This window comes from Erinaceus europaeus, chromosome 19 (assembly GCF_950295315.1).
Source record: "Erinaceus europaeus chromosome 19, mEriEur2.1, whole genome shotgun sequence".
In the NCBI taxonomy this organism is placed as follows: domain Eukaryota; kingdom Metazoa; phylum Chordata; class Mammalia; order Eulipotyphla; family Erinaceidae; genus Erinaceus; species Erinaceus europaeus.
The window spans coordinates 24,712,350-24,738,056 of NC_080180.1; the positions used below are offsets into that span (position 1 = coordinate 24,712,350).

Consider the following 25,707-nt stretch of genomic DNA (forward strand, 5'->3'; position numbering starts at 1 on the left):
CTGGATGGAATTATGGTTTATCTATACAATAGAAGAGAATGCAGCCATAAAACAAACAAAAACACCAGGGTGTTCTTCTTTACATATTGACACTGAATGGTCTCCAAGTCAAACTGATGAGTGCAAATTAGGTATAGACCGTACACGCGTTTTAAATAAGGGGGATGTTGGGAGGATGTGGTGCATCTAATTGAGCATAACTATTACACTGCACCAGTACCTGGGTCCAAGCTCCTGGTTCCCACCTGCATGGGGGAAAACTTTGGACTTAAAAGCATAAGGTCTTGAGCTTGATCCCCAGTATCACATATGCCAGAGTGATGCTTTGGTGTTCTTGCTCTCATTTTCTCTTATATTAATAAATACTAAAGTAACTGAGTAATCTAAAAAGTAGCCAATACAGGTGAATATAACTATAAGAGGACAGCACACGGTGCTTTGTAGAGAGGCAACCCTTTTTTGTGTCTAAGAAAAAATGTGTGTGAGAGAGACACTGTGTGTGTGTGTGTGTGTGTGTGTGTAGGGGAGCATTACCCTGGTACATGTGATGCTGGGGATTGCACTAGGGGCTTCATACTTTTAAGTTCAATGGTTTAGCCATTGTGCCACATCCTGGGCCTCTGTTTTATGTGTTTTGTATATGATGGCTACATTAATCTGCACATATGATTTAAGTACAGGTATATTTATGTAGAACTAGTGCAATCTGAAATGAGCACTGTGAATTGGCCCAAGCTGACTTCCTGGTTTGATTTTGCACTGTGTTTATAATGCCAATGTGAGAAACTGGGTAAGATACATATGGATTCCTTCCTCCTCCTCTTCTTTTTTTTTTTTTTTTCCGTCAATATGAGTGGATGAGTTGCAGCCTGGGAGGTGGCACAATGATGAGGGCATTGAACTTAAAGCATAAGAGTTCCGAGTTTGATTCCTAGCATTGCATGTACCAGAGTGATTTCCTGGCTCCTTCTCTCATGCTAATAAATAAATCTTACAAAAACAGAAGTTGAACAAAATGTGATAATATAAAGAAAAATGTCATAGTATGGCAAGGCTGGACAGAGTCCTACAGATTACCTAATGCTGTGTTTTTGACACCTTTTATATCTGTAAATCTTTTTTTTTTTTTAAATGAAATCTTTTGAGGAAGCCCAGCATGCAAAACAGCCAAGTGTGGTTCTGTGGCCAGGCCACAGGGGCCGATGGGCAAAGCCCACCTGCTCAGTATCCTGCAACCACCTGTCAAAAACCACCTAGTACCTGGAGGAGTGCAGCTGTCATGTAGAAGATGATGAAGATGAGTGTGAGGGTGGTGTGCCCGCCCTGCATGCAGCTGATGGTGTAGAGGAACACCAGGTGTCCTGGAACCACGAGGAGAAAGAGGACCCGGGCGGAGCGAGAATTCACATCTGGTGCCAGGAGAGAGAGTAGGGGAGGAGGACGGGCTGAGACTGGGCCCAAAAGGCCTTCCCAACTCAGGAACCACACTGCACTTCAAGGCCACAGCCAGGGAACTGTCTAGTCCTCACTATATGGTCACCAGTCCCTAGGGCACCCCTGGAAAGGGCAGATTTCCTGCCTGTCTCTGTCCTTCAAATAGCATCCACCCAACAGCTTCCCAGCAGAGAAATTCCCTGGAACCTACACATGTGGGCACTGGCTATTCAATGAGGCCTGGGCCCCTCCCTCCAGGACTGGCATGGACCTGGAAGGCTGGGACTCTGCCCTTACCAGGACTGAAGAAGGTGGTACAAGGGCTAGGGCAGCGGCGAGGAGCTTGACCGGAGTTCTCCCCTGGCATCCCATTCATGTGGAGGAAAGTGGAGATGCGGCTGGCCTGCACGGCCACCAGATTGCCCCCAACACCTGCAGATAGATAAGCAGGTGGGGGTGTCAGGGAAAGGAGTGGGGAGGAAATGATCCTCTTGTCCTTTGCCATTTATCTGTCAAAGCACTGCCCTGTCTTCCTTTGGGCTCTGTGTAGACATGACCCATTCACCAGTCCTCAGCAGGAGAAGCTAAAAAGACTTTTGGGGTCCAGGCAGTGGCACACCAGGTTGAACACACATAGTTTTATGTGCAAGGGCCTGCACAAGAACCTGTGTATGAGCCCTTACTCCCTACTTGCAGCAGGGATGCTTCACAAGTGGTGAAGCAGGCCTGCAGGTCTTTCTCTCTCTGTTTTCCCCTCCCTTTTCAATTTCTCTCTGTCCTATCAAATAAAACATTAAAATAAAAAAGGAAGATTTCCAGGGACTCTTCCAGGATAGCCCCTCTGTCTCTCCAAAGAGATGGCTGGGGGTATAGGGAAGGATACCATCAAGATCTGCAGACTCAGGCAGCCTGACTTCTTCACCAGTGCAGACGACACATCTGTCTTGCTAACAGCCCAGAGGAGGGGGCAAGGCCTGGCTGGCATAGCTGCCCTTCAGCTGAGCTGATCCAGGCACCTGGCTCAAGCTCTGGGTAGAAAGAGCTGATTTCAAGTACTGGTGAGTGTTCTGAACACTAGAACTTGCTAGCATTCCCAGGAACTGTGCTAGTTACTCTGACCTCCTCCTTCCAGCCTAGTCCCTATGCTCATCAGCCTGAGACAGCATGACCCAGGTGCCCCCTGGTGGGGTTTGTTCCATGCAGGGTGCCAGGGAAGGGGGAGATAGGTCAGGCAGTCTGATTGCTCCCTGCTGTGTCAGTGGCTCCCCCCTGTTGGAGGCAGAGGAGTACTCTCAAGGGTCTCCTGAATGTTATTCCTCTCCTTAAGGCTAGTTCCTCCTGCTTCTCATTTCTGGATGCCATGGTATCACATTTTGATCCTTCTACCTTGCTCCTGCTTGCCTCTATGAGCCATCCCCTCCTTAAAGTCCCTTGCACCCTGGGAAGTGGTGTTGTGGGTAAAGTGTGAGATTAGTTCTTAGCAGCGCATGTGCCAGAATGATGTTCTGGTTCTCTCTCTTTCTAATCAATCAATCAATCAATGAATCAATCTAAAAAACAAAGAGGCCTGAACTATCTCAGCAGGATTCTCTTTGCTGTTAGAACCTTGACTTGTATAAGTCCCCCCACCCCCATCAACAGATGCCAAGACCTCACCGTTGATCACAGGTGTGAAGACTGCCATCCCTGCAAAGTTGGGGTCTGAGACAGTCTTGTCCAAGATGAGGCCTCCCACACTACAAAGACACAAAGGCAGGATGACAGAGAGACCAGGAGAGCTCAGGTCTCTGGGATGAAGCACAGGCAGCCATTTGGTCATGGTGAGGAAGGGTAGCAGGGAGGTTCCAAAGTCCCTGCCTTCCAGACTTGCCTAACTCACCACAGCAGGCTGCTGGCTTGGCGCAGAGAACTGAGAGTCAGCTGCCAGTGCTAGTCAGGCAGCTGCCTCCTAATTCTGCTCCCTAAGTTGGCTTAGAGGAGTCCCATCAGTGTTGCCTGCTGTTAAGGGCCACTACTTTCTACCTGTTCAGTATTTATTCCTGTTTCCAGCAACTGTGTTGAACCCTTCCTCAGGACACTGCTGGTCTCAAACTCAGACATGGCTCTAGTGAGAGCCCTAAGCCCAACCAATCATAACATGCTTCCCCCCACCTCCACAGCGACTAGCTCAGGGACAGCCAGGTGACAGGATGAGAGCTATACTATTCTAGGTGGGTCTTAGTGGGACCATTGAGAGAGCCTCTTTCTTTTCTCTTGAATTAGTGAGAGTAAGGCTCTCTAGGCCATCACAGGGAACAGCTGAGCAGAGAGAGAGAGACACAGGGCCCTGACAATATCCTTTGTGGCCCTGAATTCAGCCAACAGGTTCTGCTTTTCAACGAGATCCATTTGAGATGACTTCTGTTGCCTGCAATAGGAGGATATGTGGCAAATACACTAGTTATGGCATTTCTGGAGTCTACACCACAAATGTCCCCTCTCTGAGAATTCAAAGGGGGTCTGTGTAGCAAGGAGGCAGGAAGGGAAGACAAGGGCATGTACCAGGGTCCAGCCTACCTGCTGATGGCCATGGCAATGATGACAGGCTCCCAGCCCGAGTACAACACTTCCCTTGTGGCTGGGCTCCGCCTGGCCAGCACCACCCAGACAGGCAGCAGGGCCACGAAGAAGGCACACACCAGGGGGTAGATGTACTGCCACTTATCTGAGGGGCAAAGATTGGGAGGAGGTAATCACTGTGACATCCCATCCACAGTTCTTTTCCCCAGTTCGGCTTGCAGATGTCCTGATAGGTAGAAGGCACTACTAGGCTAAAGGCCTGTACTGATTATCAACTCATCTGAGCCTCACTGGAAGCCTGGGAGGCAGGAGGGCTCAGCCTGTTCCAACTTGTAGATAAGGAAACCAAAGCTGAAAGATCCCCAGGCAAAGGACTGATCCTGGTTTACTTAAGCTGCTTCTCAGACGTCACTATCCACCCTCCCCACCTTCCTTATTTTATTTTGGATAGAGACAGAGAGAAACTGGGAGGGAAGGGGGAGGCAGAGAAGGAGAAAAAGAGAGACATCTACAACACTGCTTCACCATTTGTGAAGCCTCTCCCCTGCAGGTGGGGACAAGGGGCTTGAACACAGGTCCTTATACAGGTGTGCTCTACCAGATGTGCCACCAGCTGACCCCCTCCCCGCCTTCCTTTTGTAAGCAGGTCCTAGACTCTCCTTCATGATTTCTACTGTACTCTTTGGACAGCCTAGTTGATGGAGCAGTGGTTAAAACACTGGCTTAAAAGAATGAGGTTCTGAGTTTGATCCCCAGCATGCTCATATTAATAAAAGTTTTTTTTTTTTTAAAAAAAAAGAACCTGCAGAATCATGCAGGAATAAATTCAGGTACTTTCCCTACCCCACCCACACTACTGCCTGTGTGATTCTGAGAGAAATATGCAGCTTCCCCTCTGTGAGATTACCAGAAATGATTGCAAACCACTTTCTAACCCTGGAGTGAAGAGCACAGAGCAAATCTTTACACATTTACAAAACTAAGCCTGGTCGTTTCATGCCCCCAACTGGAGCCCGCCCTGCTCACATCCTGGATGGCCTCGGCCTTACTTTGCTCCAGGTAGAGTCCCCAGCTGATGCCTGAGAGTAGTGCCAAGGTGATGAGGTCACCCAGGCTGGCAGCAATGGGTGTGGCCACGTTGTCTGGGTTGATGCCAATCTTGCGAGAGCCGATGATGACTCCAATCATGATCATACCTGACGAGGAAGGGGAGGTGAGGAGGGAGCAAAACGATGGGAAGTGCCAGGCCCAGCAGACACTTCTGGGGCAGCACTTTCTCCTCTCTGGCCCAGTCTTAACCTTCCTTACCCAGTACCAGTGAGGCAATGAAGGCTGTGGCCACACTGCTGGCACAGAGCAGGAAGGCATGTGGGATACTGAAATGGCCATCGGGGATCCAGCCAAAGACAACAGCTGCGATGGATGCCAGGAAGCCCACCACTGTGGCCTGCACCTGTAGGGGGTGGGGTCAGGTAGATGGATGGATGGGAACGACATGTATTTGAAGTTACAGAACACTTTCCAACCCTTCTCTTGGTCCCAGCAGCCCCAGGAGGCCAGCTGGGCTAGACTATCTAGTCCTCCCAAGCTGGGGTGATGCCTCTATTTATTTAGTTTCATACTAGACACCAGTACTGGGCAAGGCCCCTTACAGGAGTCTGGGACATTACCGCTGGATGAGGCTCCCTCTGGGGACTAGGGTGAGACTCTGCAGAACTGGGCATGTCAGACACCAGGAGCAAGACTCCCTGTCTAGAATAGGGAGAGTGTCACAGTGGTCCAGGATAACTAAGCACTCCTGAGTCTGCTCCTGAGTCTGATATGTAGGGTCTGAAACCCCTGCACCACTGAAAGCCAGAACATACACAGGACATGCCAAGACCCTCTTCACCTTGGCTATTTCCCCAGGTAACCTGGTTCTCTCTTAAGAGTTGCCATGAGAAAAGCCAGATCTGCAGGATACCAGGGCTTCAACCACCAGCTACAGAGACTGACCCTAGTCTTATTCCTTTTTTAAAAAAATTATTTAATTATTATTATTTTATTTTTTTATGAATCTACCGTTCGTGGTGGCCATTTTTCCACTTTATTCAATAGGACAGAAAGAGATTGAGAGAGGAGGGAGAGATAAAGAGGAAGAGAGAAAGACACCTGCAGATTTGCTTCACCATTTGTGAAACTTCTTCATTGCAGGTAGGGAGCAAGAGGCTCAAACATGGGTCTTTGCACTTAGTAATGTGTGTACTTGCCCTCCCCCTATTCCATTTTGTTGCCGTTTTTAGATAAAGACAGAGAAAGCAGAGAAGAGAAAGAATAAAAAGAGACCATTGCCTCAAAGCTTTCTTCACTGTAGTGAGGGCTGGGCTCAGGTCTGGGTCTCACACATGGCAAGACAGTGTGCTATCCAAGTGAGCTATTTTACCAAGATCCTAGTCCGATTCCTGACCAAGAAGAGGCTTAGGCCACCCTCTCTGCCCTGCCCCTCCACTCCCCCTCTCACCTGGATGAGGGCCATGTTCCCCGTGATCATCCTCCAGAGCTCCTTGGGAGTGTCCATGTGGCCGATGTTGGCCTGGAAAAGAGAGTGAGGCTGCAGCTTGGCCTGGCAAAGGCGCACTGCTCCATTAGGACCCTGTCTGCATCTAAGGCTCTGAGAGCTGACAGAGTTCCCAGGAGAGTGAAGCAAGATGGGAGTGGGAGGTGGGAGAGAGGGCTTAGGCTGAGAGGAGAGGGGTAATAGGGTTTTGAGTCCCTGCCACTAAGGCTGCCTCTGCTTCTCCCTGGGGCACATCAGCTGGGTTATCCATTCCCAAACAGCTCAGAATGGCTCTGACTCTAAAGCTAGCCTGCCCCCCTGACTCTGGTCCCTGTCTGCGCCCCCCCCCCCCCCATGGAAAGAAAGGCCAGCTCCTGGTACAGGCCTGAGGCTGCAGGGGTGTTTGGGAAGGACTGAGGGGGTACAGGTGTAGATAGGAGCAGGGCAAGTTGGGGCAGGCTGGGCTGGCTGTCACTTCTCCCTGCTGCCTCCTTCAGGTTCAAGGCCACATAGGGGCATTCCCACCACCCGGCTCTCCTGATCTCCTCCTGTCTCCCAGCCCAGGACCCTGTATCTGGTTCCTCTCTGTAGCACCATGGCTGATTGAAGGGGTGTTGGGAGTGGGCTGGGTGAGGCAGGAAGGTCTGGCTCTGCTCCTTCCCAGCTGCAGAGTAGGGCTGAAGATCAGAGGCGGCCCCCATCTGTGCAGGTGGAAGGAGCAGCAGGAGCTCTCTGGCCAAAGCTACATAAACAGTCACGAGGAGGCTTGTGGGGGTGGAGAGGGGGGTGAGGAGAAGGGGAAGTGTCCAGGGATGGCTGCAACATTCAGAAACCTAGCCTGGGAACCACTCTGGGCGGGGAGCACCCATCCAAGGAGCAGGACACCAGGCCTGGGATCCCCACACTCCGAGCTGGAGGCTGTGCTGCTCCTCAGAGTCCCTCCTTGTCCCATCCTGGACACTCACTGCAGTGGACAGCCTTGATGCCAGGGTCATTTCCAGGTTCCCCTTCAGCCCCAGCAGTGCAGGTACTAGGATAAAGACCTCCGTCACCTTCTGGAAGACTTCCCAGTGCTACAAGGTGAAAACAGAACCCAGGAGTTTCAGTGGAGATGGGACGGGCTTCAGGAAGAAATGGGGGCAGCAGGGAGCAAGCTTGCCAGTTGCTGTCCCTCCAAGATCCCTAGACCCAACCAAAACCATGGTTCACCAAGCATAGCCCCCTTCCTGCCACCTGGCACTAAGGATATAGCTGATCTCTGTTAGGAGACTGGTGGGCTTGACTTCCTCTGTGTTTTCTGGAGTGGGAGTGGAGATGATGAGGACACACACAGAGGTCACCTCAGGCTGGCTTATACCCCAGCTTCCTTGCCATCCCCTCCTCTCCCCATCCTCTCCTCTCCTCCTCATCCCCTCCCCTCCTCTCCCTGTCCTCTTCTCCTCTCCCCCACCCCTCCCCTCCTCTCCCCTTTCCTCCTCATTCCCTCTCCTCCCCTCCTCTCCCCCTCCCCTCCCCTCCTCCCCTTTCCTCCTTATTCCCTCTCCTCCTCTCCCCTCCCCTCCCTTCCCCTCCCCTCAGTTGCTCCATGGTCTGAGCCTTGGTGGTGTTGTCTCAGCTGTGGTGAGCCAGGATCCATGGGGCCAGAGCTGAGGAGATTAGCATTCATTTGGTTTCTATCTCCAAGGGCTTTGGGCTTCAGCCACAGCAGCTCTCCCGAACAGGCTCAGAATTAAGATTTGGCCTCCAAGCCCCTGAGTGCCAGTGTGGACAGACTGTTTATTCCTCCTCCAAAGCCCTCACCCCACATTCCTGCCCCAGCCTCTCAGCTAGGAGAGGCTGGGCAGCCCTGTGGGAAGAGCAGTGGGCTGAATGTTAGAAGTCAGGGCTCTCCAAACCATCAGGGTTGGTTCTCCTACCAAATCCTTCAGATGTTGTATTGGGCTAAGTTTCATCCTACAAACAACCCAGTGAGGCAGGGGCTCTTTGGCCACCATTTTGTAAATGAGGAAACTTAAGGTTCAGAGAACAGTATGCTGATCAGTGCTGAGAAGGAAAGTGTGGGAACTGGGAGTGGCTATGTAAAAGCTCCTTGAGTTGCCACTGAAACAGAAGACTTGAGGTGGTGCAGTGATAAAGCTTTGGACTCTCAAGCATGAGGTCCTGAGTTCGATCCCTGACAGTACATGTGCCAGAGTGATGTTTGGCTCTTTCTCTCTCCTCCTATCTTTCTCATAAATAAATAAAATCTTTAAAAAAAAAAAAAACAGAAGACTTAAAAATATAATGCTGGGGGGGGGGGTCAGGCGGTAGTGCAGTAGGTTAAGCGCACATGGTGTGAAGGATCCCAGTTCAAGCCCCTGGCTCCCCACCTACAGGGGAGTCGCTTCACAGGTGGTAAAGCAGGTTTGTAGGTGTCTCTCTTTCTCTCCCCCTCTCTGTCTTCCCCTCCTCTCTCCATTTCTCTCTGTCCTATCCAACAATGATGACATCATCATCAACAACAATAACTACAACAAGAAAACAACAGGGGCAACAAAAAGGAAAATAAATAATAAAATTTTTTTTTAAATAAAATGCTGGCAGTGGTCTGGGATGTGGGGCAGTGGATAAAGCATTGGATTTTCAAGCATGAGGTCCTGAGGTCGATCCCTGGCAGCACATGTACCAGAGTGATGACGTCTGTTTCTTTTCTCTCTTTCTTCTATCCCTCTCATAAATAAATAAAGTATTTAAAAAATAATGCTGGCATTGCATCTTCCTCACTGGTCCTGAGAGCAGCATGCCTTTATTACTTAAAGATTTACTTATTAGGAAAGAGGAAGAGTGAGATAACACCAAAACATCACTCTGGTGCACGGTATGCCTGAGATCATCTTCAAACTTCTTAGGTACAAAGCTTGAGCACTGAGCCTCTTCTTGGACCACACCTTTAAGAAGAATAGGAAGAATAGGAAGCCTTTGGGTTTGGAGAATGAGGAAGGGGCGTATGGGAAGGTACTGGGTTGATCAGGGTGGGAGGCAAAGTACTGTAATGGACAAGGATACTAGACTGAAAGCCTTGGGTCTCTTACCAGAGACCACAGGGAGGAGTCTCATGCTATTAACTGCCCCCCCCCCCACCACCCTATACACACTCTCAACATAGAGTGTGAGGGGCTTAGACTCATTACCAGGATTTCAAGTTCCTAATTGAAAATTATGCAATTCAGGGACAGGTCAGATGGTCTCAAAAGGGAAATCATACTGATGATAAGACATCATCTCATACCAACTGAGATGGTTACTACCACCACCACGACAACAACAAAAGAACAAGTTGGTCAGGATGTGGAGAAACTGTAAGTCCTATACACTGTCTGTGCAACTGCTATGAAAACAGTATGGTGGGCCTTCAGAAAATTAAAAAACAGAATTACTATGATCTCACTCAACAGAATTACTATGATCTCACTCATTGAAGTTGAAAAACAAGATCAGAAGGGAAAATACTAGCAGAACTTGGACTGAAATTGGTATATTGCACCAAAGTAAAAGACTCTGGGGTGTGTGTGTGTGGCGAGGGTTCAGGTCCTGGAACATGATGGCAGAAGAGGACCTAGTGGGGGTTGTGTTGTAATGTGGAAATGTTACACATGCACAGACTACTGTATATTACTGCCAACTGGAAACAATCCCTCAATAAAGAAAAAAAATAGAATTACTATATGATCTACAAACTCACTTCTGGAGAGTTATTCAAAAGAAGTGCAATAGGACCTTGAATAGATAGTGCTCACCTATGTAAATTGTAACATTATTCATAATAGCCAAGAGGAAGAAGCAGGTCGAGTCCTTTGAGAGGTTAATTAATACAGTGGATTATTATTCAGCTTGTGGCAAGCTACCATGGATGAACTTAAGGTTCATGATGCTCCTCTGACAAATTCACCTTGTGGGGCCAGGGAGAGAGTAACATTGGTAGTGCAACAGACTTTCATGCCTGAGGCATCAGAGATCGCAGGTTCTATCCCCGGGCTGAGCACTAATCTGGTGGGGAAAAATTTCACATTATGCTAAATGAAATGAATCAGTCAAATAAGGTGTGCATTGTATTATGTCACATCTAGGACAGTAGTCACACTCATAGAAATGGTGGCTGTGAGAGAATGGAGGCAGGGAAGAGGAGTTAGTGGAATTTCTTTTTGTTGCTGTTTAATTTATTTATTTTGTTTGACAGGCCGAGAGAAATGGAGAGGGAAGAATAGAGAGGGAGAAAGAGACAGAGAAACACCTATCTGCAGCATGTTTCACCTTCTGTAAAGCTTTCACCCTGCAGGTGGGAGCTGGTGGCTTGAATCTGGATCTTTAAGCATGACGACATGAGCACTTAACTTGGTGTGCCACCAGTCAGCCTGAGGAGTTAGTGTTGAATGGGCAGAGAGTCAATTTTGAAGATGAAAAAGTTCTGGAGCTCTGTTTCACAGCCACGTGAATATACTCTTCACCACCACTTAACTGTACATTCAAAAATGGCTGAAGTAACTCAGCAGGCAGAGCACAGAACTGCACATGTGAGGTCATAGGTTCAATCCCTGGTACTGCATATCCCAGATCAGGCCAGGCCAGTTCTGCTGTCTGTCATGGCAATAAATAAATAGAGCCCGTGAAACAGCTCACTTAGATAGTATACTGCTTTTGAGCTCAGCCCCTACCACAATGAAAGAAGTTCTGGGGAGTCAGGCGGTAATGCAGTGGGTTAAGTGCAGGTGGCACAAAGCACAAGGACCAGTGTAAGGATCGATTTGAGCTCCCAGCTCCCCACCTGCAGGGAGGTTGCTTCACAGGTGGTGAAGCAGGTCTGCAGTTGTCTGTCTTTCTCTCTCCCTCTCTGTCTTCCCCTCCTCTCTATTTCTCTGTCCTATCCAACAATGACAACAACAATAACTACAACAATTGAAAAAAAAAAAAAGAAAAAAGAAGGGCAATAAAAAGGAAAATAAATAAATATTTAAAAAAAGTTTTGGTGCTATGACCATTTTTACTCTCTGCCATTTTGTCTTCTAACAACAAAATAATAACAACAAATAAATCATTAAAAAAGATATAAACTCAGGGGAAAAAGTAAATGAAAATAGTTAATGTGAATTTCATATTATTATTACTATTTTTACCATAGTCAATAAAAAGGACATTAGCCAGAGCGATAGCTCACCACTGCCATCCACGAACCCAGGCTCAAGCCCCAGCACCACATGGGAGGTAAAGTCAACAGAGGAAGCTCGAGTACTGTGGTGTCTCTCCCTTTCTCTATCTGTATGAAAAAAGTGGTCTGGGGTAAAGGGTAGATAGCATAATGATTACGCAGAGACTCTCATGCCTAAGGCTCCAAAATCCCAGGTTCAACCCCCTGCACTGCCATAAGCCAGAGCTGGGCAATGCTCTGATAAAAAAAAAAAAAAAAGGTGGTATGGAGAATTGAAATCGTGCATGCATGTGGCCCTAGCTCTATCAAGGGAAAAAAGATGAAGGAAGATATTAGAGGGGGTCTAGAGCCAGGGAGACTGGGAAGAGAGGGTAGCCTGTAAGACAAGGGTCTCTTTTGTTAGAAGTATGTGTTTATTGGGAAAATGACAGTTTTTTTTCCATATCAGTTGTTTATAGTAAACTACATTCTTTAAAAAAAAAGTGTGTGTTTATGTATGTGGTGTGTAATGTTGGTTGTGTGTGTGTTATGCAAGTGTGAGAGGCGGGTGTGGTGGTGCTGTGTGGTGTGTGTGTGTATGTATGTGCATGTTTAAGTGTGTGAAAGGAGAGTCTCCAAAGGACCTGGGGAAAGGCTCCTGCCATGGGGGCCTGAGCAGACCCTTACCTGAGCTTCTGGCCTGGTCTTTCACAGATGGAGGGCCTAGATGTCTCTTCAAGGAAGCCTCTCTCTGAAGACAAAGGAGGGAGAACCCTGCCCTCCAAAGCTGCTGAGCTTGCAGGCACCCAAGGAAAAGCCAGCCCTTTCTAAACACTGGGGGGATGTGAATCCCTTCCCCCTTCCAGCCCATGGGGCCCCCAGAGTGAAGGCACCCCAGTGAACTCTCTCTGCCCTAGAGGAACTGTGACTGTTTCTCTTGGACGTGGCTGGGATAAAGCACCAGGGTTCCAGACTCCTGCAGGCTAATTCTTACACACTCTTCCTTTCCTTTTCCTGTCCCTTTCTTTTGTCTCTTCTATCTTCTTTCTTTTGTGCTAAGGCCTCAGACATGTGCGATTCCAGACAGAGAGAAGGGGAGACATAGCATAGTACTAAAACTTCCCCCAGTACTATATATGGTGTGCAGGGGACTCAAACCTGGGTTGTGTGGGTGGCAAGACGTGTCTCCACACACACACATATTTTCTTGACCCTCGAAGCTCAGGCAGGGGAGCCTGTGAACATACATCAATCACCACATACAGCCCTGGGAGAAGCAGCTGGTGCTCCTGAGGTGCTGCCCTGAGGTGGTGGCGGAATGTGGTACAGTGAGTGACTCTCTTCCTCTGGCCCTGCTCAGGCCCATCCAATTCATCACAGTGAGGGGGTGTGGGTGGGGGTGGGAAAGGAGAATGGGGTAGGGGAGAGATGGGAGGGAAGGGAGGGAGGGGAGGACCCACCCTGGAGTCTGACCTGTCAGCCAAGTTGCACCCACGCCTTCCTGCCCTGCTGGGCATAGGGCACGTTCCAGGCAGCACTGGCCCATGGGGGGGGGGGGTGGTGTCCAGATGTGCACTGCTTCTATGAAACACTACCCTGCTGCTGCTTTCCTTCCTTGCTCTATCCTTGGTGATGGGTAGACTCATTGGCCTCTGATAGCTGGGGTGAGGAATGAGCCTGCTTCCCCTAGACTCAGAAATAATCCTAGTTCAAGAGCAATCATCCTATGTCTCAAATCTCACTTGCCCTGCTGCCACTTGGATCCCTCACCTCCTCTGGCCTCACAGACTTGAGTCCTGCCTGCCTCCAAGCACTTTGTTCAGAGCCTGCCTCCTCTCTGGGAAGGTTACAGCAAGAAAAGTCAGAAGACTGGAAGACTAGACTTTGGACATAAACTCTAAGCACAGGATAAGCAAAGCTGGGCTGACCTCCAAGGTGAGGACCACACTCAGACCTGATCTTATGTGCCACCTACTCCTGGTTGAGCGCCCCCCCTCCCCGACCCCAGAAGGCTTCCTCTGGGTCTCCCAGGAGGAGGGTGGCTGCCCACAGAGGGCTGTGCAGAGTGGGAGGACATGGTGGTCAGAGGGACTGAGCATGAGTACACTGCTCAGGACACCACAGCAGGAGCAGGCAGCCCAGGAGGAGCGCCACTTCCCACTCATGCCCAAACCCATGCATGCCCCTACTTCCACCATGTGGACACACATGACAGAGAAGGCTGAGCATAGGAGTTGGGGTTCAGTCTTGGGGACTGCCTACAGCATGGAGGCCCCCACATTCCACTCCTTTTGTTTCAACATGGAGCTCACTCCTGCTTCCTTTCACAATGGTGCTAGGACATCCAGCTGCTGGGAGGGGTAGGGTGGTATGGGGTGTGGGATGTGGGTGAGAGGGGTAAGGAGGGTCATTTATTTTCTCCCATCTTCTGGTGAGTGCTCTAGCCTCTCCTCTCACTGAGTGGGGAGGACAGAGAGAGGAGGTGGAAATAGGCCTTTGAGTAAAAGGTCTTCTATAATAGTGGGAAGAGATGGGGGACTCCAGCCTAAGAGATGTATGAACCAACATGGATGTCCACTCAGCTGCCCTGAGACACATTATAGCCACTGTACCACATAGGTCTCTCAGACACGCCCAGACTGTCCCATGAAAGGCCACTTTAGCTTGTGGAGTAGCTCCCCTCTTCTGAACCCAAGCTATCAGTCACCCCTTTCTCTCTCCAGGATTTGGAATAAGAATCTCTCTATGGGAGGCAGGCAGTGGCACAGTGGGTTAAGCCTGCTTGGTGCCAAGTGCAAGGACCTGCATAAGGATCCCGGTTCTAGCCCCCAGCTCCCCACCTGCAGGGGAGTTGCTTCACAGGCGGTGAAGCAGGTCTTCAGGTGTCTATCTTTCTCTCCTCCTCTCTGTCTTCCCCTCCTCTTTCCATTTCTCTCTGTCCTATCCAACAATGACGAAATCAGTAACAACAACAACTATGACAATAATAATTAAAAAAAGGTAACAAAAGGGGAAAAGAAAAAAAGAATCTCTCTGTAAGAACAGGTGAAGGGCGGGGGCAGATAGCATAAAGGTTATGCAAAGAGACTCATGCCTTAGGCAGGTTCAATCCCCCACACCACCATAAACCAGAGTTGAGCAGTGCTCTGATTAAAAACAAACAAACAAACAACAACAAAAACCAAGTGAAATAGCTCACTCGGATAGTGTGCTGTTTAGCCACATACTCCAGCCAGGTTTGAGCCCTACTTCCACTTCACTGAAGGAAGCTTCGGTGCTGTCGTGTCAGTCTCTCTCTTGCTCTTTCTGTATGTCTCTACCTCTAAAAAAATAATCTCTCTGTGCACCCACCCTCCTCACATAGCTCAGCTATGGCAGGAAGGCTGGGGGAGGAGGTGAGTAGGGACAACCAGCCATTGTCAGCCACATCCACTGAATCCCAGTTCTGAGTGGGCCTTAGTGCCAAGCTGAGGACCAATGCTGGCTCTGTGGGCACAGTAGGCAGGCATCTAGGTTCCTGCTTTGTCTACCAGTGTCTCAAGTTCACAGGGGTGGAGTGGGGATGGGGCAAGACATCAGAAGCATTTGGCAACTCTAGAATTCTCTGGATGTTTGGGGCAGAGTGGGGTGGGGGAGAACTCTATTCCTGTTCATCTTAGAATATAATGAATGGCACTGACTCCATATTCCACCCCTCACTGCCCCCATCATTGGAGGGAAGACAAGAACAGAGTTCTCCCAGAATCTTTATGCATTTGGTGAACCAGGGTCAGTGTGAAGGCCTGGGAGGTTGAGAGCACGGTCTCTGAGTCAGATGACAGGGGCATATTAGCCAGTTTCTCTAAGCCATAGGCTCCCTAGTTGCAAAACTCCATCTCAAGGATCTCTACAAGAGCCCAGCACGGCTGGGTGGTGGTGCAACCGAATGAGTACACACATTACAATGTGCAAGGATCTGAGTTCAAGCCCTAGTTCCCAAATACAGGGGTCGGGGAGAGCATTACAAGTTGTGAACCAATGCTACAGGAGTCTTTTTCTCTACCTCCCTCCCTAGCTCCTCTTCCCCTCTCAATTTCTCTCTGTCCTGTCAAAATAAATAAATATTAAGAGGGGAAAAAAAGAGCCCAACAAATAATCTGCAGTATTATTATCTGGAAAAGAAGAACAACCCTCTCCCAGTTCACCACACCAGAACTCAACTCAAAAAATGAGAATCAAAGCCATAGGATGGGGGCCAGAAGAGGTGAAGAAATTGCTACCTGACTCATTTCTCCTCCTTCTACTACTCTATCCCCTCCCCTAGGGGGAGAAACAATGACAGGAGGGAGTGATCCAAGGCCTGCCCTCCCAGTTCCAGGCTGACAGCCTAACCGCCACAAAGAACAGTCTTGGAGACAAGAGTTCAAGGCACTGAGACACAACATAAGTACTATCCCCGTTAGCACACGCAGTGGTAGGGCTTGAATCAGTGACTTAGGTAGATGCCACTGAAGGAACCATTTGGAACCAACAAGCCTTTCTTCCCTGGATGTGGGCTCTCTGCATCTTAGCCTGCCTGACTCTCTGGGTTGGCCAGGCACAAGGCAACCAAGCTCCACTCCTCCAGAGAAATTTCATGACCAGGGACATACTGGGGGGTATGGGAGGTTCCCCATACTTATGTCAGAGTTCAGCACTCAGCAGGAATTTGATACAAGTAATGAATAACTTAAACTCAGCACCTTTAGAATAGTCTGTATGCCTAACTGTGCTTCAAACACTTGTATTCAGAATCAAGACTTTTAAAAAATATATTTATTTATTTATTTTCCCTTTTTGTTGCCTTTTTTTGTTGTTATTGTAGTTATGATTGTTGTTGTTGTTGCTGGATAGGACAGACAGAAATGGAGAGAGGAGGGGAAGACAGAGGGGGGAGAGAAAGACAGACACCTACAGGCCTGCTTCATTGCCTGTGAAGCGACTGCCCTGCAGGTGGGGAGCTGGGGGCTCAAACTGGGATCCTTACACGGGTCCTTGCGTTTTGTGCCACGTGCGCTAAACCTGCTGCACTAATGCCGAACTCCTCGAATCAAGACTTTTAACTATCTTTCGGGCTGGAGATTCTGGGTAAATCCTAACTCACAATACCCAGTGTATCCCTGACTCTCAGCTTCTATATCTTGCCAATTCTCATCCTTACTTCTACCCAGTAGCCTCAAAATAGCCATTCTTTCCCAGGGCAGACTCAAGAAAGACAGATAAGGAACAAAATCTGTTCCTTCCAAAATGCCTTCCAAAAAGTACCTTCCCACTTAATTTCAGACCCTCTTGGCAGCTGGACAAATTCCTGCCCAGCAGGGGGATTGAGTTGAGACTTGAAACTGAGCTATGGGTATCCTTGAAACTCCAAGTTAAAGAAAAAATAAGCATAAAGAGACCACCCAGAGCCGGCAAAATAGCTCACCTGGATAGTATACTGCTTTGTCATATGTGTGACCCAAGTTCAAGCCTAATCCACACTGCGCCAAAGGAAGCTCTGGTGCTGTGATAACTTTCTCTCTCTCTCTGCCTTTCTCAGCCTCTCTGTAGTTAAAATGAAAAAAGTCAGTGATATGTGTGTGGGGGGGGAGAGAAAGAGGAGAAAGACAGAGACAGATAGAGGTGTCACTCATCTACTGGCAGGCTCGGCTCAACAGGAACACTCAGGAGGATGGCAAGGAACAACTCAGTCCATCTCCCCTTTTCTCCGCCTGAATTCTGGAACTGGTTCTGTTTCTATTAAGCAATATTGCCCTGACCACCTTCCTGGGGCTATGGGACTTCCCCAAGGCTTCTATAGAAAACAATTAGACCAACCAAGAAAAACCTGAGGACCTGATCCAAAAGGAAACAGTGTTCTAGGAAGCAACAGCAGGTGCAGAGAAAGCTCCAAGAGCCAGAGGCCCAGGAGAAGATGGTCCCAGGCTCTCTGGTCAAGAGCAAGCCCTACCCAGTCCTACCTGCACAATGTCCAGCACCATGCCTGCAGCCACTGTCCCGAAGCCCGCCAAAAGGAAAGGAAACAACACTTGCAGCCCGATGGAGAAGGAGGTCTCCTTAAGTGGGGAGGGGGGTGCGGGGCCTCGGTCAGTGCTGACATCATCACTTTCATTGCTCTGGCTCCCGTTCTCCAGTAGAGCGTCCTCCTCCCGAACTCCCTTGGCATTGGCCCGGGACTCAAGCACCACCACCTCTACCCCAGCTCCATCAGGCCCTAGGAACTCAGAGGTCCCAGCCAAGGGCTCCCTCCCGGGGCCATCTGCGGAGCAGGGTGAGGCAGAAGGGCCAGTTCCATTCAGCTGGTGGACGTCCTTTGGCTCTGGCTTAGAGGACATGACGGGAAGGAAAGAGGAGCAGGGAGCAGCTTTCCTCTTTGCCTTTTTGCTTCCTCTCTCCCTCTCCGACTTGGGAGAGCACTTAATCTTGGGTTGAGCCCAGGTGTAGGTGCCGCAGGACCTCTTCCCACGGCGCTCCGCTCCTACCAGGCTCTGCGAAGGCTGATCTACCAACAGGCAGCCCCATCAAGCACTGCAGCCCCACGCTGGAAGGAACCAAGCACAGTGTCACCAGACTCTGAGGCTGGCCACTAGGGGTGCAGCCGCCTGACTCTGGCCGGACAGCTAGCCCTGGAAGGAAGTTTATCTGGCCTCTTATCTTCTTTGGTTCTCAGTTTTCGTCTGTGCAGGGGGCATCCACAGCAGAAGAGCCCAGCCAAGTCTGGAAGTGTCCTCACAATCAGTAGCTCAAGTCCAAATCATTCAGATGGCAACCCTGGCCAGGTACTGCTGCAGCTCCTTCTCCAGCCTCTGGCTTCCTTGGGTCCCAGAAGAGCTGCTGCTTTCTCTCCTGTGGCCTTCCTTCCTTCCTGCCTGGGGAGACCTTGTGCCCCCCAAAATCCCTGGTCCACAAAGTCACGAGAATCTGTGTGGAACACCTTATGTGAGAAGGAGTGAAAGAAGAAAGTGAAAATATTATGGCTCAGAAAAGGACAGCCTTGATGGGAGCTCTCCTTCTTCCCACTATGGTAACCCACTAAAGGGACCCTGCAGTATCTGGAGGCCCAGCAGACACTATCCTCATCATCTTTCCAATCAACCACCCCCCCAACCCCCATGATTCCCACAGGGTCAGGAGCAAGGTGACATGGTGACAGGAGACCCAGGGTGCAGAAGATGCTGTGCAGGAGACCTTGGTGTTATCTTCAGAAACCCAGCTTAAGCAGGGGGGTTTAGGGAAACAGCCCTCCTTGAAGGACCATTAGGAGCCTAGAATTCTCTAGCTGTGGCCTCCCATTGGGTGGGCTACAGGTTGTCAAAAGCTCCCCACGACAAAGCCACCTTGCTGTAGTGACTGTGGACCAGCCATGAGGCAAGCCAGATAAACAGGGAGAACCAGACCACTGAGCAAAAGGTCCCAGACCCCCAAGTGCCCTAGCCCTTGAGAAACAAGGAAACCAAGTAGGAGGATTCCCTGGGTTAGAGAACAAGCCTGCCAGCCCAAGGCCAAGAGCCAGAGGCCTACCCACTCCTGCCCTTGAGAGTCAACAGTGTTACAAAAAGCTCAGATGTTGACTTGGATCCAGGCCTCTTCTCCACTTCTCTCCCTCTGCTCTTGGCCTTGTGAGATCGTCAGGTAGGATAAGGGACTTATCTCACTTCATAGGGAAAGAGCAAAACTACTGATTATTATTATTATGTATACAGTTCCAGAGGTTCACCCTGTTCCCCAGGGTTACTGAGAGTTGGATATAGTGGAATTTCCAAACACAAACACAAAGCAGCAACTCAGAAAAGCAAAAGCACAACAAAACCCAAAGCAGCCTACACCAGCATGCATTGGCACCAAATGTATGTGGCTTCAGCTGCAAAGACCCTGGCCCTAAGTTAGAGATCCCCAGGCCTCATCTCACTCTGCTCTGTTTCACCAAAATCGCTCTTTCAAGTCAAAAGTAAACTTAAGGATAACTTCCTCAGGTAAGTTCAACAAGTCTTTAAAGTATTCCAAACTCCAACTTGGGAAAGTCTGAATCAGACTCCAGAAATTGACCCACGGGAACTGTTTTCTTCTTTTCCTATCAACTTAGTCACCAAGGACCGCCTTCCTCAATCTGCTCTTTCAAAGAGATCCTGGATGTCCCTCTGTGGGTCAGAAGAGTTTGAATCAGCTCTGATACGACCCCTCAGCCTTTGGTCTCCCCGCAGCCCCCTAGCCTGCCAAGGGGCTTACAGAGAGAAGCCAGGTTCTCACCCGCTGCCCCCAGACCTCCCAGAGAAGACTTCTGAGGAGCTCAAGGCCTTGGGATGGAAGAAGCAAAAGTGGCCCGGGAAGTCCCAAGGCGTGGACCCAAAAGCCTCGCTTCAGCGTCCCCAAACTCAGGAAAGGAGTGAAGAAGCTGGGTGGCCTCCCCGGATTGGGACTCAGCAAATGCGCTGTGCGCCAGGGTTCCCGCCCTCCGTCGTACCCCCCCCCCCCCCGCACCCCACAGGACTGACCTGCCCCTCGCTGCGGAGGAAGGGGGCGCCTGGCGAGAAGTAGCAGGAGCCCGTGGTCTCGGGGGGGTGCAGGGTTCTCCCTCTTCTCATCACTCCTCCGCAGTCTTCCTCAGCCCCCGGCGTGGCCCCCTCCACACCCCCAGCCAAGGAGAGTCCAGCTGCGACCCCCGGCTCGCTACATTTCGCCCTTGCGTTGCAGTCAGGCCGCCTCTCCGCTCCCACGAGGAGATGGCGGGGAGGGCAGAATATACCTCCCCGGCCCGCACGGGGGGGGGCGGGGAAACACCCGGACGGGGGCTGCGGGGCAGAGCTACCTCGCCCTCAATCGCTTCCAGTCCGCGGACTCGGGCCCGACTGGTTGGCTGCCGGCGGCAAACGTGATTTGGGGCAGACTGGGTGGCACCCCCCACCCCCATCAAAAATAGATTCTGGATGGACAACCGCAACAGCCAATGGGGAGCGTGAAGGGGCAGGCTTAGCGAGGCCAGGCCCCTTTCCTTCGCCGGGTGCCGGGGGCGGGGCGCCGGGAACGTCGGAGGTGGGGCGAGGGGAACTGGAGCCGCGGTGGGTGCGGAGCCTGCGGGTCCCTGCGCCCATCGGTCGGGGGGCCCCGCGCCCTCCCGGGTCGGTGTGAGAGTCTGCGCTCGCATCTTGAGTGCCTCCGAGAGCCGCTGGCCTAGAGGACCCGGGAGGACCCTGGGGTGCCAGCCCTAGCTCCTGCGCTGGGTACCCGGAAAGGACCGTCCTTACCGTGTACTGGGCCACTGTTCCTCGCCTGCTGCTTGGTCATTTCGTCCAGACGCCGGGAGCAAATGACTCAACGCTGGCGGAATTGATCTTTTATTAGAGAGTCTCGGCCTTGAAAAGGATAGGGGTGGGCGGGCAGGAGGGAAGAGGTCAGACTCACAGCTGGGGTCCCACGCGGCACCTGAAGTGCGGGTGGAGGGGAGTCTGGTTTCCTGACCCACTGAACCTATGGGGGGGGGGGGCTTAGGGGGAGACATTGCACCCTTCCGGCTAAATGAAATCCAACTTTCCCTGACGCACCTAAGGGGGATCAAAGAGGGGTGTTCCCATCTCGCCTTTTGCCACTTCCTCCCTGGGGTATCTCCACCTCTCTGCTGTACACTCAGTACCCGTTCACTTTGGGATGTTTTCGTGCAGGAGGTGTGACTACTCCCAAAGAGGGCCTCCTCCCCGATTTCCACTCTTGTGAATGGAATCTGTGACCAGTGATTCCTTCCTGCCCTTTACCTCCCAGCAAGTGGCTTGGGTGACATTGGAGCCTGACTCTTGAGTCCTGGAGGGGATTTGGAGTGGAGGTGGGTAGGGAAGTGCTGGATATGAAGCTTTTGGCTTCCCCTTCTTCCTTTCAAGACACACACAGAAACACACGCTCTGTCACCTAGACACAGCAACAAGTAATTCCTTTGTGCCTCCACTTCTCACTCTGGTACTCGGAATTATTCCACTGTAGTTCCTGGGACATTTGCATCAAGTGCCTGCAGTCTCACAGGTCATAGTAGAGGGGAATATTAGTGCCTTAGAACTCTAATACTAACTTCCAACTTTGAACCTCTCTGCCTAGAGGAAGAATGAGATACTTAATTAGGAAATAGCACAAGAGAAAGAGTGAATAGGGAATGCATCTGGAGACTTTACTTGGGGACTGGAGACAATTTCAGCCCTGCTCCATTCACCAGAAAGAAGGCTCCCTGACTCTCCCCCCAATCGTGCCACACAGCTCAGGCAAAACTCTTGAACTTCCTCCTTTCACTTATTTAAAAAAAATTAAAAAATTATTTATTTATTTATTCCCTTTTGTTGCCCTTGTTGTTTTATTGTTGTAGCTATTGTTGTTGATGTCATTGTTGTTGGATAGGACAGAGAGAAATGGAGAGAGGAGGGAAGACAGCGAGCGGGAGAGAAAGATAGACACCTGCAGACCTGTTTCACCGCTTATGAAGCGACTCCCCTGCAGGTGGGGAGCCAGGTGCTCAAACCAGGATCGCCTTGCACTGGTCGTTGCGCTTCGGGCCATGTGTGCTTAACCGGCTGAGCTACCACCTGACTCCCGCTCATTTCACTTTTTACCCATCTTCAAACAATCTCCTTCTATCGTGGATTTTTAAGAAAGCATGATGTATAACAAGATTACACAAATTATGACACAGTAAACATATGTGCATAACCATCATGATAATCAAGAACTGGAGCATTCGGGGCTGGGCACTGATGTACCTAGTTAAGTGCACATGTTACCAAATGCAAGATCTGGGTTCAAGCTCTGGCTCTCCACCTGCTGGAGGGAAACTTCATGAGTGGTGAACCAGGTCTGCAAGTGTCTATCTTTCTTTCTCCCTCTCTATCTTCCCCTCCATTCTCAATTTCTCTCTGTTTTATTAAATAAAACAGGCCACTGGGAGCAGTGGATTCATAGTGCCAGGACCGAGCCCCAGCCATATGACCCTGGTGGCAATTAAAAACAAACAAACAACAAAAAAGCTCCCACAAAAACAACTAGACCATCTGTGACCCAGGAGGTGGTATAGTGGATAAAATGTTGGACTTGAAAACATGCGGGCCTGGCTGGCAGAAAAACTTACTTGCATAGTGTGTTGCTTTCCCATGTGTGTGACCCAGGTTCGAGCCCAGCCACCACTTTTGTGGTCTCTTTCACACACTCTCTCTGCCGCTCTTCTGTGTTTATATCTAAAAACCAAAACCAAACCAAACCAATTGACCAAACAAACAAAAAACCATGAGTTTCTGGAATCATATGTGCCAGAATGGTGTTTTAGTTCTTTCTTTTTTTTAATTTTTAAAATATCTTTAGTTATTGTATAGATACAGGCAGAAATCAGGAAAGGAGGGGAGACAGAGAGGGAGAAAGAGAGACACCTGCAGCATTGCTTCACCACTCATAAAGCTTCCCCCTACAGGTGGGATATGTGTGCCCAACCAGGTGTATCACCACCTGGCCCTGGTTTTATCTTTCTTATGTTAAAATATAAGTATTGGGGCTGGACAGTGGCATACCTTGTTGAGCACACGTTACAATGTACAAGGATCTGGTATCAAGCCCTCAGTCCCTACCGGAAGGGGCGATGTTTCATGAGTGGTGAAGCAGTGTTGCAGGTGTCTCTTCTCTCTCTTTTTAGTTTTTTTTAAATTAATTGAGTTATTATTGGATACAGACAGAAATTGAGAGAAGAGGAGAGAATACAAAGGGAGAGAGACAGAAAGACACCCGCAGCAGTGCTTCACCATTTGTGAAGCTTTCCCCCTGCAGGTGGGAGTAGAGGCTAGAACTCAGGTCCTTGAGCACTGTAATGTGTGCACTTAACCAGGTGCACCACCACCTGGCCCCCTCTTTCCCTCTCTATATTTACCCTTCCCTCTCAACTATCTCTATCTAATAAGTAAGTAAATGTTAATATATATATTTTTAAAGATTTATTTATTGCATGGGAGAGATAGAATAATTGTTATGCAAATAGATTTTCATGCCTGAGGTTTCAAGGTCCCAGGTTCAATCCCCTCACATCACCATAAACCAGAGCTAAACAGTGCTCTGGTAAAAAATTAATTAAAAAATAGTATATATATATATATATGTATATATTGTGACCACTCTGGCACAGGCAATGCCAGGGATCCAGTTCAGGATCTCATGCTTGAAAATGCAATGCCTTGTTCACCGTGCTACCTTCCATACTGAAGGAAAAGAAAACGAGGACCTGAGTGGTGGTGAGCCCATTTGAGCCCATTGCCGTATACAGAGACCCAGGCTCGAGCCGCTCTCCACCACCATGAGTAGTGAAGTAGGTCTGCATGTGTCTGTCTTTCTCTCTCCGTCTCTATCTCCCCTTTCTCTCTCAACTCCTCTCTTTTCTATCAAATAAAATAGAAAGAAGGAAGGAGGGGGGGATGAGAAAAATGGCTTCCAGGACCAGTAGATTCTTAGTGCAGGCACCAAGCCCCAGTGATAACCTTGGTGGCAAAAGGAAAGATGGACCTGAGCGTCACCATCATGACAAGCCCTCTTTTTCTTCCCTCCCAGTTAAAACGCCACCATCTTTTCCAAGGATAACCTCTATTTAACATTATAGATGACTTTTGATGGGTTCATACGAATAAATCGTTCAGTAAATACTGTATTATGTTTGTGAAACTGGACCATGATACTGTGGCATCAGAACTTTACTCTTTTTCATTACTGTATAGTATGCCATTAAATGAATACACCAAAACTCACTTGATGTTCCAGTTGCTCCATATCATCAACACTTGGTATTATCACTTTATACAAATAAAACAATTGTAGCTATTCTAGCAGTTATGTAGTGCTATCTCATTATAGTTTAAATTGAAAAGACCCTGACAACTGGTGAGGCTAAGCACCTCTTCATATATTTATTTGCCATTTGGATGTCTGTTCAATAAGCTTATCAATTTGTCTGTTACACTGTTTTATTGCTTTGGAAATTATATTTGTTTGTTTTATTATTTTAAAGATATTTTATTTATTTATTCATGAGAAAGATAGGAGGAGACAAGAGAAAGAGCCAGACATCACTCTGGTACATGTGCTGCCAGGGATCAAACTCAGGACCTCATGTTTGAGAGTACAATGCTTTATCCATTGTGCCATTTTCCGGACCACTGCTTGTTTATTTTTTGATATAGAAAAATTGAGAATGAAGGGGGAGAGAGCTGGTGAGCAGGGACTTGACCTCAGGTCCCTGCACATGGTGATGTGTGTGCTCTACCAGATGTGCCACTTCCTAGCCCTCTCTTTGTTGGTTGTAGATACTACAGATACTTCTATAATTCTATATATGCGGAAATTCTCAGTTTGGGGGCTTTCTGATATTGTAGGGTCATAACTGTAAGTCATGTCTATTTTGATCACTCATGCATTCACTGCTCCTGACCCTTACTAGGAACTCAGTAAACATGTTGAATGAATGATGGCTAAGGTAGATGAAATTCAGTTAGCTTGTCCTGTGTTGTGCTATACCCAGGGTCAGACACTAAGAGGGGTTGGAGGGAGCACATTTCCTTCCAGCCCAGTTAGCTGTGACCTTGAATGGGGGAAGACACCTAGCTCTCCTGACTGATAGAGCAGAAATAGCTACAAGCTATTTCTGAAGAGAGCTCAGCTGTAGGAAGTGGAGGTTACAGATGAAAAGACAGGAAATAACAGCAGGTAGCGTGTCTGATACTTCAGGAGGAGATACTCAGTTGGGGGTAGTCAGAGGGGTGGAGGTGTCCAAGAGACAGTTGGATCTCTCAGCATTACAGTGGACCTTTGTATGTCAAGAACCTCTAAGGCCACACAGGCCCTTCTTCTGCCTCAAGACATGTGCACTTTGAAACTTGTTAGCTGAGAAAGTACTTTTTTATTTGGAGACGTTTTTAATCCATAGGAGAGACTAAGACTTTAGTTGCACGGTTTCAGTCCTCTTTCCCCATTGGACACTTTTTTCAGATCTAGTTTGAAC

The 25,707-nt window shown here is 49.2% G+C and overlaps 1 protein-coding gene across 4 annotated transcripts in view; it reads right to left on the bottom strand.

The window, feature by feature from the left end:
- The window catches only part of SLC41A1 (solute carrier family 41 member 1), a 46,547-nt gene extending 25,477 nt beyond the window's left edge, over positions 1-21,070 (bottom strand). The window contains exons 1-10 of one of the 4 annotated variants that reach the window (XR_009546334.1): positions 20,201-20,904; positions 17,669-18,642; positions 7,495-7,602; positions 6,494-6,565; positions 5,302-5,446; positions 5,043-5,189; positions 3,991-4,138; positions 3,091-3,170; positions 1,732-1,866; positions 1,261-1,409 (exon numbers count right to left, since the gene is read on the bottom strand). Coding sequence is in view for 3 of the 4 variants with exons in the window: in XM_060178725.1 (XP_060034708.1) it covers positions 1,261-1,409; positions 1,732-1,866; positions 3,091-3,170; positions 3,991-4,138; positions 5,043-5,189; positions 5,302-5,446; positions 6,494-6,565; positions 7,495-7,602; positions 17,669-18,043 (1,359 nt within the window). In the remaining variant the exon portion in view is untranslated. Of the gene's footprint in view, positions 1-1,260; positions 1,410-1,731; positions 1,867-3,090; positions 3,171-3,990; positions 4,139-5,042; positions 5,190-5,301; positions 5,447-6,493; positions 6,566-7,494; positions 7,603-17,668; positions 18,643-20,200; positions 20,906-20,950 lie in introns of those variants that run through there. The other 3 variants (XM_060178725.1, XM_060178724.1, XM_007523123.3) reach the window with 3 other exon arrangements.
- Positions 21,071-25,707: the final 4,637 nt, after the last annotated feature.